Here is a 16,784-nt window from a genome sequence, read left to right on the forward strand (position 1 = left end):
GGCAGCTCAATTTCACAGCAAATACACACTGTGTAGATGAACACAGCCCATACTGGATGTGGTATTATAAACAGCCTGATGTATACGCAACCCAAAAATATTCATGGGACCCTTTGTGAACCTTTTCTGCCGTCTGTGCTCCTTTGTCCAGAGGGACAATGCTGTCTTTCTCTCCCCCACAACAGCCCACTGAGATCAGCAGATCCCACCACCAGCAAGCAGAACTCCACAGGAACACTTTGTTTGGACTGACCATGCTGACATTTTTGCAGTTTGCTGAAGAACAAAAAACGAGTTTTCCCATAAGTTACTGGTTAAGTAAACAGTTATTTAATACTTACTAGGTTAAAATACCCTTTACTTCTCTACCAGCAGGGTTAAGACACTCTCAAAATACTGCTGCAGTGCAAAAGACAACAAATGCATATACATTTTCCAGCACTTACACAGAGTTTCTTCTAGTACTGAGTTATTATAATGGCTGGTAAGAATAATTCAGAACTGCTGTTTTCAGTGCTGCCATTCATCATTCAAATAAGAGAAATCTGACTCTGAATTAACCATTGTGAAAATCAAGGGCTGAACAATATTGTCTGTCTTCGCCAGAGTGAAAACAGACGGAGGTAAACAATGAGGTTCATTTGCCATGCCCCCGCCTTCAGGGTGCTGCCCAGCAATTCAGATGAACCCTCTGAACTGGCTTACAGATGGCTTCTGTAAGCTCAGCATTAATAGTCACAACTGGGTGATGTGTGATGAGATCACAATTCTTCTCACCTGTCAGATATTTTAGAGCAGCAAACACATAAGTCAATTAAATTGATGTTAAAACAAGAGGGAGCGCCAGCGTGCTGGACCCCGCTCCTCTCTCGTCCCCTGGCCTCCAACAAGTTAGGCCAGCTTTTCTCTCCCCAGCACCCTGGGAAGCTCAGATGCTGGAATAACCACCAGAAGATGAGATTCCCCCAAATTTTCAGATTATCTGAATTCCAATTTATTTTTTGGCATTTCTTTTGATCTTGGAGCAAAAAAAGTGGTTACACTCACCTTACTGAATTCAATTATTCTCGTATATGCTTGTATAATAAGCAATTTAACTGCTTTGCTGGATGAGAGCCAAAGTCAGGAAGTGTTCCCTGCAGAGAGCCAGGATTATTTCTGGCTGGCTTTCTGTCTCACTACAGACCCCAATCAATTCTTTTGCCTCCTCAGTTTGGATCCATTTTAAAACTACTGTTGTGCTCATCCAAAAAAGAAAAAAAAAAGAAAAAAAAAAAAGAAAAAAAGGAAGTGGTAGAGTCACCTGGTCTTCTCTCAGAAATATTTAGTTGTTACGAAAGTAAATCCTACTATATTTAAATTGGAGATTAACAAAAAGCTGCCTAAGGATCTAAGACTGTCCTCCTTAAAATGTTAGTCCAGAGTGCTATGAAGTATATTCAAAAACTGTCATTTTCAGATCTTAACTAAAGCTGAGGAAATTAATATTTGCAAAACAACCCAAAACTTCTTTGTAACCTTTTATTATGCAACTGCATTAGTGCTGTTGGGTTGTGATTTTTTTCAGCATATCTGCAAACTTATTGAAGCTATTTGTTTATTGGCTGCTATCCCTCCAGTAAATGAAAACCATGCAAACCATGTAAATAAAACAGCTAACTAGAAATGCCACAAAATATTTCAATTTTGAAGCAAGGCCATAAGCGAGTTGGAAAACACTCATAGCCTCAACAAGCTTTAATACTGTTGAACTATAACTTTTGTGTTATTTCTATTTCTGGATGTTCTCACCTGACTTCATTACCTTGCTCACAGTTAGCCTGTCCACATGATTTCTGTGCCTCAGCAGACACCATGCCGCTGCAATCCAGCCTATGGGGATTCCTCCCCTGCCTTGCAGGTAGGAGAGTCAGTGATCAGCCATTCATTATCCCACTGATGAAGTCAAGCCACACGCATCTGCAGTGTGTTGAAATTTCCCCCTTCAGCAGTTTGTTACATTCAAAATTTCTTTTCCCCGAATTCAAAATGCCGGCCAGGTGAAAAGATGAATTTTCCCACACACTGTTTCCTGGACCAAGACCCAGCAGGGTTCAGTTGACTGGAATTACAGCTGCCCTCTCGGATGGGAAGTGCTTGGGTTTTCAACCTGTGGAAGACACCTTTCTCTCACCACAAAAATCTTGACACAAGAATAGCAGGTTTGGTTATCCTCATATTCTTTTTGTCAGCTCTGTAAAACCTTCTTTATCTTCCAACCAAGATCAATTTCAGCAAAACATTTCCTGCGCATTTTGCTCTTGGCATACAAGTTACATATTAGAAGTATCCAGTCCATGGCAGTGGTGATTAAAAGATCTTCTTAACCTGTAGAATCTCATCAACACGAAAACATCTTTCCTTGACAAGGCAGCCATGAACAAAAGCAGTTTGATTATGGCAAGATGTCAGTAAACAGACAGCAAGGGCAGCTTTGAACAATGCTCATTCTGGGTCCTGAGTGAGTTACCACCTCATGGCTATGCTGTGGTTTAAGCAACACTGTCTCCATGCCACATCCATGTGAAGTGAGCAGAAGTGTGAGAAACCCCACACTTGCACCATGCTGGCTCTCACCATTTCTGACAGCCACGAGCAGATTCACCAGGACACAAACATGCTTAAGCTCCAGCACAACGCACCTTTGCAAATTCCAAACAGCGTTTCCAGGAAACAGTAAGGGGAGTAAGCAATGAAATAATGGTAAAACAACGGCTTATTCTTGGCAGTAAAAGACATCAGCTTAATTCTCTGTATTCCCGCACATGCAATCACACTATTAAAATGAAATAACTACCTGAATAAGCATTAGGAAAATATATCTTATTTTCTAACAGTGCCCTCAGCCTGCTTCAATATAAGTGAGGCACAAGCTCTTAGCATCTGGTCTTTGACCCTCGGAGCTCCCCTAAAGCTGTCTTGCAGCTAACTCTGCTCTCTTTTCTTTCCCTGGCATTCTGCTGAAGTGCATTTGCTTGTCCTGCAACACAAATCTGTGGCAACTTGGATAAAAATGTGTAGCCAGTTCTCACAAATCCATGGAAACAAGCACAAAGGACCGGGACACTGCTGAGGAAGCCCGCTGGCAAGCGGGTAAATGCAGGGGTCATGGCTGTGCTGAGGAGCTCACCCAGTCAAGGCTGCGATACCCCATTCAAGCAGCATTTGCCTTCAGTGCAAGGCGCTGGGAATAAGAGGTGATTGCAAACAGAACCAACAGCAGGCCACAAAGTGTCAAAAAGATAAGGGAATAGCAAACGTCTGCGAGTTACGAGTTACCAACATCGGCACTGGTCTGCGAGGAACAACCAAACCCAGAAGGCATGAGTACATTTGGGGCATATCTCTCTCACAGAGCTGGAAGCTGCTGTTCTGTCAATGCCAAACATTTCCAAAACGCGGAGCAGGGTGCAGAAAGCAGACATGTGCACTAAGAAAAGAGTGAGCTAAACCATCCTCTGCTTGTACTCCACATGCAAACTCCTTCAACATTACACAACACAATACAAAGACAGATGAGAAAATAATACTGGTGTCTCCCTTAAAACTCCTGATTCATTCTGTACAACAGACATGGATTTCACTGTAACTGCTCACTGCCTTTCGGCAAAATTCATTAAAAAAAGTATTCAACAGCTCTGCCACTCACTGGCCTGAAACATGGCGCTCACTTTTCCTGCCACAAGTGCAACTGTGTGAAGCCTGGTTTCCTCAGCACTAATTCACTTTCCACAAACCACTTGCCTTTCCTTCCATCCATCCATCCCAACCTACTCCTTCCCTCCCCTGGTCTCCATTCCCTGTCAGTAACAATGGTTCTGTATTTTTTTTTTCCCTGTTGAATTCAGCCTTATTCAATTCCATCTCAAGCTCCTTGTTTCTTGTACCTCCTTGGTGGCTTCCAAATAGCCCCATGTCTCTGTTTTCAGAAGTGACCTGTTCAACGTGATCTTAACCCTGTACTGAAAAGCGAGCACTGGGCTATGTCTGTAATGTGCAGAGCCAAGTCCCCTGCAAAGAGAAATAACCTGAGCACAAGAATCAGTGATTTCAGGTGAAGGAACTGCACAAGAACAATTTTGAAACGACAGCTAACAAAACAAACAGTCCTCCATTTGAACATCCTGAGCCCAGCCAGAACAAGACTGGCCTGTAAAAACATTTTCAAATGAAAAGTCATTTTCAAAAAGAATTCTTGACAAGATTCATATCAACTGTGGTTTTCCAGCTCAGTCAGACCCTGAGAACCAAATTCTGTTCTCATTTACATCAGAGCAAAGCTCAAAGCTTGATGAAATATTTGATGTTCACCCTGATGTAAATGAGAGTAGAATTTGGTCCAAAATATCCTGTTTTCCCTACTGACTTTATTACAGGGTAAGTGTAAGGCAGGAGTTCAGGTTTCTTTTGAAGTTATTTTATGGCAAGGAGATAGAGTGGCAGAGATCTAGTTCGACAAGTCTAATCTGTCCTAAATATGCACACAGTGTCTGATGAAAGACCAGAGAGAAGTTATGCAGCCCTGCAACGCACAGTTACAGAAGCCACACGAATATTATTCATCTTAGAGCAATTTAAATTGGAAGTATACTGCTAGAAATCTAACCCTGAGTACTTTATATGTCAGCAACTCAGAGATTCTCAATATACCATTGAATGAGTTATAAACATGAAAACTTGAAACCATTACTGAAAACTTGTCCAGGAGGAAATTGGAAAACAATAGCACAGAACATGAAACAAACAGCATAATTGGATAAAAAGAACAGCTAAATGCAGAACTGAGAAAAGCAAAATCCCCTTCTTGCATACGCGCTTCACCTGCAACATCCAACAGTTCCACTGTAGCAAAAGACTTGATCAAGCACAAACAGGAATGGAGTAAGTAAATAATGGCAGACAAACTGGATGTTTTACATAGGAATTATTGAATGTCAGCAGCAGAAAAGAGAGACGACAGAGCAAAACCTTGACTACAGATGTCAGGAAGGTAGGAAAGTAAATGCGACTGTACACATCCTTCTGTATGGTATGTCAAGGGCCTATTTAATGAGGTTTACAGACCATTCCAAACAGTGGTGTTTTGCCCAACTTATCAGTAATCCCTCACACCATCCTACCTAATGAGTCATATTTCTTCTATAGTACATAAGCCAGAAGAATTTAAGACTGGAATAATAACATTGTACCTTGCATATTTACAGCACTTTCCCCATTTAAAGCACTTCTCTCATATTACCCAATTGTTCTTCTTAACAACCTCATTTGCATTTGCTTCTGTGATTCCTTCACTTCACAAAGGTACAAATAAAGACAAAGATACTGGCAGCTTGCCCAAGGCTATAGATGAATAAACTAAAGTACCAAAGTACAAGTTCCAGTTCTGTGCTGCACTAAAGGACTGAAGACCTTTCTCGAGCAGGAAGCAAAATGTCTTATTTCCATGTTCTGACCAGCTCTCCCACTGGTGTATCCCGGAAGCAAAGCTTTGTCTATGGTCACACAACAAACGCTTCCAACTCAACTTTCACTTCACAGCCGGGGAAGCCTCACCAGCAGCTGTGCCATTCCCATTTACCTCTTTCCTTCGGTAGCTCTGCACACACAACACAGCTAGGACAGGTCTAGTCTTGCAAAGTTGAGGTTTCTACAACAGGCCTGCACCAGAGATTACCTCAGACCTTTTGCTCTGGCTCTGTATAATGATGAGCACCTCAGAAACACAGCTATTTGTCTATGACATGCAATTATTTACAGGGAATGTAAATCAGAGATTGGTATCTCCCAACCAGAAATAATTCCCCAAACACAAAAAGAAAAAAAAATAACAACCTGGCTTGTTAATCATCTGCATTAACCCACTTATAGGAACAGCTGCATTAAGGAAAAACATGATACATGTTCATACGTAGTCCAGTCAGGACTCATCAAGTCTTAACAATTTTTGAGCTGGAAAGTCTAGATCCGTTTTTTTTCTTGGATAATAAATCCACACATACAACCAATACCCAAAATAAACTAGAAGAGCAGCTTTCTAGGACTTGATTCCCCCACTAGTGCTTCTGAACCTTCATACAATGTTCTCAAATCCCACCAACCACTGTATGCAAACATGTGATAGGCCTGAACGTATACACTTATGAATGATACCTTTTTGTCCCACTTGAGCCAACTGGAATACCTGTATTGATTTCAGCAGTCAGTGTTCCATCACAGAGCCTTGCTTTGTAGTTTATTCACAAATAAAATTCCTACTGATAGTAAAACCAGGTTTGGGTTTCAAGAGCTTGTGTAAACGGCTCTGAAAATGGGAGACCTTATACACCATTCCCAGTTGTTTCAGAGACAGAAGAATGGGAGTGAAACTCTCAAGACCTCCATTAGTTTTCCACTTCAGGGACACAGCTTGACTGACCAAAAGGTAAAGGGAGCAATTCACAGTCTGGATTCATCTTGTTGGGATTATGGCTCTTATACCCAAACATGAACAAAATGATGGCACTGACACCACCGTCTACTTCTTTGCAGATCGAAGTGACTTATGGAAAATCCACCATTTATGGAAAATCCTTACTCTAGGAAATTTAGCTGAGTAAGAAACACCTAGCCAATAATAAGGAGATTATCAACACACACACCAAATTCTAATAAAGCAGAATAATGTACCTCCTTGAAGTTATCGAATGCAGATAAAATGATTTCGTGTCCTCCTCTGACGAGGCAAACAGCTGCTAGAAGTTCTAAGACAAGGGCCTTCGTCCTGTGAAGAAACGAAACAGTAACAGTCAATGACCACCGCGTGCTGAACCACCTTCTTTCTACCTGCTGGAAACAGATGTGGAGACATAGGGAGACATGGTTTGCATCCTGTGTATTTTTAAATCCCCGAAAACTAGAACACCTGCAAGATGCATCATCCAGGGCATTTTGACTCTCCCAGGATCATGCAGTTTTGCCCCAGTTTAATGCTACTGAAAACATGCAAAACTTTAAATCACAAATTGCATTTGTGGAAATTCAAGCAAACCAAAGGCAGTTCCGTAACTCCGGTAAAGGCAGACAATGTCAGCCTTTGATAGCTTGTTCTCCCGGAGAGTTCACCTGCACAAACCCGAAGAGAAGGCAGTTTTACACAAGCCAGGATCACCACACATCAGCCATTAGTCTTCACAGCAACACAGCCCATTTCACTGAGCCCAGTTTTTAATGGATGTGCTTATAATTCAAATCTGTATTTTTCGTGATACAAATCTGAATTATTTTCTATAATTTGTATTATCGATAGCCATAAAAAATAAAAGACAGACATGGTTCACTGCAGTAAATATAGGATGCCTTAGCATGTCTTTCCCCTCTTGAATCAGAAATCTGGGCAACTCATTGACAGCAGCATTATTAATGAGGGAAGACATCACAGGCATATTAATGAGGGAAGACAACAGAGTACTGAGAGAAAAGCATGCAGCAGACTCAGTGTAACCCTAATACAAACCATCCCTGGTATTTTCTTACAGGGTTCACGTAAGGCAAAAGCACCAACCGGACTTTATGGCCAGATGAGCTTTGAGCAGGTAGTAAAATCATGCAGACACATGAAATTAGTCTCATGCTAAAGCATTGACTCAAACCAGATGTTACAGAAAAAGAAATACCTTTTGGCTCTCAAAGTGTCAAGGTTATCTTTGGAAACCAGATAAAATGTTCACTTTCCTAGGAAATTTTAAATGTATAGTTTTCAATTCTTACTCATCCATTTTTTCTCCTGCCACAAGAAGAAAACCCAAGCTCTTTCAGACAGCATCAAGGAGCTGTTACTATGGATCTTATCCCCTCCAAGGGCAACTTATGAGCTGTGTGTGTGGAGAGAGGGGAGGGTGATCTCTGTGAGCAGAGCACTCAGGGGATGCCCAGGTCTTCAATGCTGCCCAGAACACTCACCCACCAGCTGCTCACACATCTGGGGTGGAGTCAGGGAGCGGACAGGTGCAGCTGTGTCTATGGCAACCATAGGGCACAACCAGAGAAGAGGGAGTCCCTACAGTCATCCTTCACCTGGCCTGCCCAATCCTGCAGCATTCAGCTCACAGCGTGCATGGTCTTGGGATGGGATCAGCTCTGTAGCATCCCTCAGAGCTGCTGCTTCCTTTTTTGCATAACCCAACCAACCCTAAGCAATCAAACCCTAGGTTTCTTCAGGAATTATGATGGGGCTAAAACAAAAAAGAGATCAGTCTGGAACAGCACTAACATTAAGTTTTGTCTTCAGATTATTTTAGCCAAATTTTAAAGCAATTTTTCTTTTACAGACAGAAATCTAAACAACCCACTTCCTTGAAAAATGAAAACACAGGCTCTCTTGATCACCTGATTTCCAGGCACAGAACACCAAAAATGATAAAAACAATAAACTTCACATACCCTTCCCACTTATCCTGTGCCTAGGCGCCTAGGCTCCTAGGCTTGCTGACTTAGGGCTCAATGAAAGAAAGGAAGCAAGTACCTACTTCCATCAGGATAAAATTTCAAGCAGTGCACTGTAAGGCAAGCAGACAGCCTATGCAAAGTACGTATATATATATATACACACACAAACATATACAGTGCTCTTTAGTTTTGTTTCATCCTCTAGTTTTACCTTTCCTTGCAAACATCAGTATGTCAGATTTGGTTTCATTAGACATGCAAGAGGTTCTCAGCTCCAGGCTTTGCTGGAAGGGGCTGCCAGGGTCACAAGTAGGGGGGGCGAAAAGGGGGGACAGCCTCTCAGCCATCAGTTCCCTTGCGCAATTACGTCACCACTGCTGTGGCTGAATAGCAACCCGATACAGAACAGGAATGAAACCTCCTCACAAAAAATTTCAAACCTAAGGAACTTTTCGACAAAACTTTGTGAAGATTTTCCTACTCTTCAAGGAAATCCCATGCTAACCTGCTCATTATCAACAGGGTCTTCTTTGCACTGCAACAGAGCTGGAAGGCTCAAGCACCAAACTTTCAGCTGAGTCATAGAACCATAGAAAGGTTTGGATTGGAAGCGACCTTAAAGATCACCCAGTTCCAACACCCCTACCACAGGCAGGGACACCTTCTACTGGACCAGGTTGCTCAAAGCCCCGTCCAACCTGGCCTTGAATACTGCCGGGGATGGGGCAGCCACAGCTTCTCTGGGCAACCTGTGCCAGTGCCTCATCTTCTCTCCGTCATTTTAAAGCCATTTCCCCTTGTCCTCTCCCTACAGGCCCTTGTCAGAAGCCCCTCTCCAGATTTCTTGTTGGCCCCTTTAGGCACTGGAAGCTGCTCTAAGGCTCCCTGGAGCCTTCTCTTCTCCAGGCTGAACAAGCCCTGCTCTCCCAGCCTGTCAAACTAGATGGCAACTGCTCATCTATTTGCACAATTATACAGATTTAAGCCAATACAGAATGAAGTCTGATTTTTGCTACAGGTTTATGCAGAAACATACTCCTGAAAATCCCTTTCAGGTACTCTTTACTTACCTACTTCTTAAACTCTCTAAAAGCAAGTGAAGCCTACCTGGGATTCTTGTTGTTCAAACTTAGTGCAATTTCATTAACGGCATGTGGATGTGACATGACCATATTGAATCCATACTGAAAAGAGAAGGGGAAAATATTATTTCAGTTTTGAGACTGAAATTACTACTTTAAAAATCCAACAAATTATATATCTCTGACCAGATCTGGAGGCAGTCTATCACAACACTGTAAACCAAGCAAAATGTTGTAGAGTTTACCAAGTCAGCCAGAACATTTCCATATACCACTGTGCCTAACAACTGCTCTGCCACTAACAGTGTCAAAAGTACTTGGTTTAGCCATGTCAGCCAACTAAAAGGGGTCCCAGAGCTGCTCCTACACCACTACCAGCCTCTCTGCTTCTCCTTTTCTCCCTCCAACCCCTTTTAAATTCTGACAGCAAAGTGTATTACTTACTCTCTAAAGAGGATTTTGCAATTCAGCTGCCAAAAATCTCTTCTTTTCCAGGATGCATGCTGCCACACAGCAACTGCATCATGCAGTTTTTGCACAAATACTGCTGGCTTTGCTTTCAAAAAATGAAAAAAGAATTCCTTTGGAAAATACTGTATTGGTTATTAGCACAAGATCGTTGTTGGCATCCTTCCCATCAGAGGTAAGACACCCTGTAAATCCCAGGGAGCTGGTATCCCCACGGGCAGAACTCATACGCAGCAGTGTTACAAATACCTTGTATGACTGTACAATTCATAATAAAGGTGTTCACCACAGGCTTTCTTTGAAGCACATACTTTTAGCTACTACTGTTTTAGCAAAAAATCCCAGGTCTCTGAAGCTACCTGGGCATGCCATATGATCACAGCACCCCACTAAAGAGAAAAAAAACCTCATAAAAATAAGATTAGCTTTGGTCTATTTTATTCTTTGACTTGCAGTTACTGCAATTGCCTTGGCATAAAAATGTAACAAAAGTAAAGGCTTGGATCTTCCATCAGTGTATAGCTCTTCTGAAAAATTTATGCATTTCCTAAGTGTCAGTACTAAATGCTGAGATAAATTGTAACTTCAATTGGGCAGCTGCATGTCTAATCAGTTAGTGCAAACTGAGCCCATCACTGCAAACAGGAATTGGCCCGACATGCACATGCTCTTGTCTATGTGTTTCTTCACACCTGTACTAAATCATCTGCATGGGTACACAAGGACTGTGTTATACTGCTTCCCAGCCACGCTGCCTAAGAATGAGTAAGAATTTAAACCTTTGCACTAGTTTTTCTTTAACAACCAGCCACTAAACTTTTGCTCCCCCCTCCCAACAACAAAACAGTTATGTGGTCCAAAAGAACAAAAAGGGAAATACCTGATAATTCATTATGGCCCGTAAACACATGATGCAGACATGAACATCATCTTTTTTACTCACTAATCTGGAATTTTTTAGCGTTCTTCGGCTTGGCAAGGTGTTATACCTGCAAACAAAAACAGCTCTCATCAATCACAAGACTATTTTTAAGCTGGTAAGAATAAAGGAATACGAAAATGCAGACATATTTCAGTTCTGCAGAGCAGACAACCATCGGACAATACACATGCAAATAAAGCAGAAAAAAGGTTGTGTGCTGTTTACGTTGGCAGTGTAGGGAGCTCCGGATGCACAGCTCCATGACAGGCTGCTGGCCACCCAGCCCTGGGCCAGCACAGACCACAAGCTGCCGGTCCTAGCCCTTCTGCCCAGAGCTGCCCATGCCACCAGCCACAGTGTGACTTGTCTGGAGCCAGGTACCTCCATCTCTCACAGCATGCAACAGGGAAAAAATGATCTACCCGCAAGCAGAGGTATTTTGGATTTTTTTCCATGCACTTTACTTGCATGGGCAATGGCACAGGCTTTTAATGGAACTGAACATTCGAAGGCATCAGCAAATGTATTAATTCCTGCTGCATTTCGTTTCAGAATGGTGCCTCTCTTCTGTTCTGCAGCTGAGCTTTCTGAAAGCCCTCCAAATTATTTGAGGAAAATACAGCCCTTAGGAACTTTCCTCAGAACAGAGGCATTAATTATTTTAATGGCAACCCCTAACTAGTAAATCAACCTTGAATTCAATTAAATAAGTACACAGAATAAACACAAAGGGAAATCTTTAAATCTGTTGTTTCTATGGCATAGTAAATGAAAACCACATTTCAGCTCTTCTTCAGATACTGCTTATTTTCTTTAAGAAAAAACATGCTTCATGAGCTGAGCACAGGAAATTGGAGACAAGGAGACAGACTGCCACATGAAATACGTATATGTTCTTATGTATGTGAAACTGAATAAGCAATGAGAAAATTATGATTATGGTCAAAACCTCTTTTGACAGTGATGCACCAACTGCTGCAATCAGCTGATGGTGTTTGTGGTGCCGATGGCAAGCCCCAGGACCAGCACAAGCCCCATACAAGCTGTGGGGACCTGTGGGGCTGCCCCAGCTGTGCCAGGGATATGGAGGATCTCTGCAAAGCTGTAGAGGGTGCCCTGAGCAGCCCCAGCCAGCAGCATCGCAGGTAATGCTGACAGCGAAGGCAAAGGGTGGTGTTTGGGCTTGGAAAAACACATTATTGATGCCGCTCCTCCAATCTACAGTGTAAAAACAGCCCAGAGAGGAGGCCCAGGCAGGTTCTCAACTAGTCACATGGCTGCAGAATCCAGAGTTTTCTCCCAATTTAGACCAATGCAGGTGAGAGAAGAGACCAGAAGGGCATCGGCTCACCAGCTAGCAAAACCTCTAGGCAGGCACAGTAATCCTTTTACATTTTCAGTTATCATACCTGGGCTGAAAATGAAGAAGAAAGTATAAAATTTGCTGACAGAAAGACAGAAAGCAAAATAATGTGATGCACATGCAGTGCTGTGCAAATTCTGACATTTCTTATGCAAAGAGCAACTCCACTGGGGAAGGGAAGAGAAATTCATAGACAAAGCTTGACTGCTGAATTAAATACAACCTCCAGTAAAAACAAGGCTTCTTCAGACAACTGCAGCTGGCCTCACACTCACCAACGCCACCTTTGGAGCCTGAAGAACATACAAGGGAAGGCTTCACTTCTCTTTGATTCGGGAAAACAACTGCAGTGGGGAAAGCTGCTGGATTACAGCATCCTTAGCTCTCATCACAGTCCCTAACCAGGAGTTAAATGAATCAGTGCTGGTACCCAGCAATGACTCAAAGCACAACTGCAAACGCACACCAAGGCAGAACAAGATGTGAGGTGGGGAACAAGAGGGCTTCTAGGGGCCATGCAGATCCAGCCTCTTCCATACGAGAACTATCCCAGCACTCCAAGAAAGTATGAGTGTCATGGAAGGAGTCAATGGGGAATAACCTGTAATTATGTGGCATCACACATAATTATCAGGTGACAGGATCAAAGCAAACCTAGTAATTTTCGAGGCACTCCTCCACACACAGCTCTGGAGAGCAGGAGTTCAGCACGACCACTGCAGAGCCCACAGCCTGTCACAGGCTCCAAAAGCACACTAATTCACAGAGGAAAAAAGTTCCATCAAGAACTATTAAACAGGAGATGCAATCCTTAGATCAGGATGCTTAAATCTCCAGACTGCTGGAAGCATGTCTGCAGGAGCCTGAACCAGGGGAAACATCTCTGGGTATCTGCCTTGCTAGTACTAAGCAAGTGCCCTAAGCATCTCCTGCACTAAGCATCTGCTCCTGAGCAATATGACAGAGCGGTGTTAGATACAGCTTTGTTGTTATCACACTTGACTGTTTTCCTCTTTCTTCCCTCTCCATATTTTAAGTGCATTTGGGCAGTTACCCTGTTTATTGCTGATGCTGCTGTGCAGCTACTTGTCTAATCTGTGCTACTCATCTTGTTTAAAAGAGGTGTAGCTTTTAAAATCAGTGATTAACATTATTATATTAATAACAGTAATTAATAATGATATATAATATTAATGATTAATAATAATACATGAACGAGTAATAGCAGACTTGTTTTATTCTGACTCATTAGCTCATTCTCTGACACAAGAACATACTTGCAAATTTTCTCACTTTAAATGTACGAAACAAACCAAATGAGGTAGCTCATAGGAGGGTATGGGCGACCAGTGTGCTGGGCAGCAATCACAGCTCTGCAGCACCCTTGCTGTGTCTGCCTTCAATGGCTGCAGGAGCCCTCCCCACCCTGCAGCTCCAGCACAGGACAAAAGCAGAACACACAGTGAGAACACTCAGAATCGCAGTGCTAAACCACTCTGCCCACGAACAGCCAATGACTCTCGGGCTTCAGCAATTACTTTCCTTTGCTTTCATTTTCCAGGAGCACCAAGATGAAAGAAACCCTAAAATTCAAAGCAGAATTCAGTCAAATTACTTCTTTTTTTTCCATATATATGAATGCATAAATCAGCTCAGGGCACTCCAGACGGATTTCAGGTTTGCGGGAAACATGACCTAGTTTTGCCTGAGAACGGCGAATGGTTGCAGCATTGGACCTGTGTTTTGGGGACCAGACCCGAGGAGGGGTGCAGGCTGTGCCTCGGAGGACCGGGACAGGACAAGGTTGTTCCCTGCACTGCAGAGCCATCCCAGCCGGCCGCAAGCCACCATGAGCACTTTGGATGGGTGCTGCACTGCACCTCACACCTCAACTCCAGGGCACTTTGTCTGGCTGCTCCTGGTGGGAATGTGACAGGCATCTTGGCCTGTGTCCCCATGGACAGGCTGAGCACTCACACACAGACCCTGTACTTGGGGACTCATTTCTTTCCCAAATCTCCCTTCCCAAGACAAAAGAGGAGTAGTGCAACCTTTAACTGGGAGCCCTATGCTGAGTCTGAACTGGGAAGCATGGAAGCACCGCCAGTGTTGTCTAGAGAATGTGTAACTAGCATATTTTCATACATTCATTTCACTAAATATGAAAAACACTGCAATAAGAAGATTTAAAAGTAATTTCTAGTCATACAGAGATCATTCCTAAAATGATTTATCTCAGTTTTAAACTACTAAAGGCTGCATGCATTATTTTCCTTTAAATTTTAAATAAGCAGAATAATTAGATTGTTATCATGCCACTGATAGAAGAGAAAAAAAATCTTCCTCAGGGCCTGGTGTATCAATTCCTTCAATTTCAGAATGCCTTCAACCATCTGACAAAGTTTTGTCAGCTGTAATGAATGGGAGCAAGTCTTCTTAAACTAATAAAAGATGACCATAAAGCCAGAATTCGGCATTTCCAGCCGCTTAGGGAGTGAGGAGAAACAGGATCAGGGAGCAAAGATACTCTGCAATGCAGCAGGACCCTGAAGCATGCTGAGTTTGAGTTCCCTGGGCACTCAGCTTGAGATCCAGCTACCTGGATGGAGTCTTCCCAGGCTGGGAGATGGAGATGCTCCCCTCTACACTGCTCACTGCCTTTCTAGGCACCTAATCAAAAACCCCGCACTGCTGAGCAATGCAGGCACCAAAAGGAAGGGTTGAGGTGAAAACAATATTCACCTCTTCTGAAGAGATGGAAAAGACTGATGAGGTCTGCAAACATCCTGTACAGCACTACCTGCCTGCAGGAAAACTGCTGTTCTGAAGCCTGGAGATGTTCACTTGGAGAAGTCTTATGACCAGCCAGAGGTAGCTGTTGTGTTCTCCTCCGAAAACCCAAGATAACCTTCACCTCTGGGACTCTGCTCCAGCCCCAAGCTGCATGTCACGCTCTCTCCACAGCAGTCCTCCTGCCCTCCCCACCACCCTGCACACCCCTAGTCGGCAGTGTGTTACTCAGTGCTATCGCCAGTGACATTCAGAGCCTGCACCCTCCGGCTCGCAGAGATTTCACCTGTGTTAATTTATGATTAGGCTGAGAAACGGGTACAGAACATGCAATAGAGAGTTGCAGTGCAGAGAAAATCTCTCTAGCACAGATGGGATTCTGCCCTAGATTTAGATCTCTTCCCTTCAACAGATGCAAATTTCTTCACACAGACATGAATGCCAAGAATTAATAAGGATTTTTTTTTTTTGTACAGAAACTCTTCTACAACAACTCTGCACACTGGAACTAAGGCTCAAGACGCTTTCCCTGTATTAGCAGCAACTGCAACGACCCCTGATGTTATTTGTTTCTTTCCTAAAGGCAAGGCAGACCGGCAGTAGCTCTAACACCTCCTTTTATGCAACATGAGCCAAACCAGGGAGGATGATCTTCTTTTGCTTTTATTTCATTTCTTGTTACTAAACATTAGGCTGATCCGAGCATCTGGATGAGTCGTTGGTTTTGATTTCCTGTCTGCTGCAGGTCAAAGATTATGTCACCAAGAGTATATTTATCCTGGTAATTAAATTCAGATGGTTCCTCTTTTATTTCCCCTGCCCCTCCCTTAAAGAACTATAAAAACCTTACTTCTGAAAAAAGGCAGAAACAAAAAACCTGACCATGTGCAAGCTCCTGCAGCGTGTAATGCTTTCCTCCTGCCAGCCACCAGCGGTGGGTATGGGATGTCACACGTGGAGAGAGAGCTGCTCCACAGCTTCATGCCTTTGGTGCTGGAGGCTGAGGGGGAGTACGCGGGATCCAGTGTCTCCACAGCTGGGACACTGCACCCAGGCGGGAAAACCAACAACGGCTAAAACCAAGGCTAAATCTGTGCTGAAACATTATAGTTTAAGGTTCTTTTTCTCTCCCAGCTCTAACAGAAGTACATTTCTGTTCAAGAATAACTCATTCATCATTTTTATTCAATTTGTTAACAATTTAGTTAATGCAGTGCTTGTAAAGGCACTGCCATGATGCCTCTGGAACCAGGCTGGGCTTTTACCCACCAGCCTCCTACAGAAAGGTGAAAAGGACCATTCAGCCCAGGCAGCCTGAAGAAATTCATTTTGCTAAACTACTCCTTCCTCCATGTCCCACTTACTTTGTTAACATGATCAGTCAGAACTGGTGAAAACATGCAGTGTGTCCCGGACTCACTCAACACTTTGTACAACCAAGACCTAGAAAACACAACATGCAAGGGCGTCTTCTGGTGCAAAACAGCTCACACTGACACTGAAGGCCCACAGATGGATCATCAAAACACCTACACAACAAACTGGGATACTCAAAGTAAATAAAAGCCCTTTCCACCATTGTAAGTGAGCACGAATCTCAATACAAACTCCTGCCATTTCCACCAATGGCAATGGGAGGACTAACATACTTAAAATGAGGACATGTGCCCAGTACAACAGTGCAGACTTCTAATGC

The 16,784-nt window shown here is 43.1% G+C and overlaps 1 protein-coding gene across 8 annotated transcripts in view; it reads right to left on the minus strand.

Moving 5' to 3' along the window:
* The window catches only part of FMNL2 (formin like 2), a 144,823-nt gene that overhangs the window by 31,745 nt on the left and 96,294 nt on the right, over positions 1-16,784 (minus strand). For all 8 annotated transcript variants that reach the window (XR_003991434.1, XM_030486178.1, XM_030486179.1 and 5 more), the window contains exons 7-9: positions 10,894-11,002; positions 9,571-9,647; positions 6,706-6,799 (exon numbers count right to left, since the gene is read on the minus strand). Coding sequence is in view for 7 of the 8 variants with exons in the window: in XM_030486178.1 (XP_030342038.1) it covers positions 6,706-6,799; positions 9,571-9,647; positions 10,894-11,002 (280 nt within the window). In the remaining variant the exon portion in view is untranslated. The remainder of the gene's footprint in view (positions 1-6,705; positions 6,800-9,570; positions 9,648-10,893; positions 11,003-16,784) is intronic.

This window comes from Strigops habroptila, chromosome 5, assembly GCF_004027225.2.
Source record: "Strigops habroptila isolate Jane chromosome 5, bStrHab1.2.pri, whole genome shotgun sequence".
Lineage (NCBI taxonomy): Eukaryota > Metazoa > Chordata > Aves > Psittaciformes > Psittacidae > Strigops > Strigops habroptila.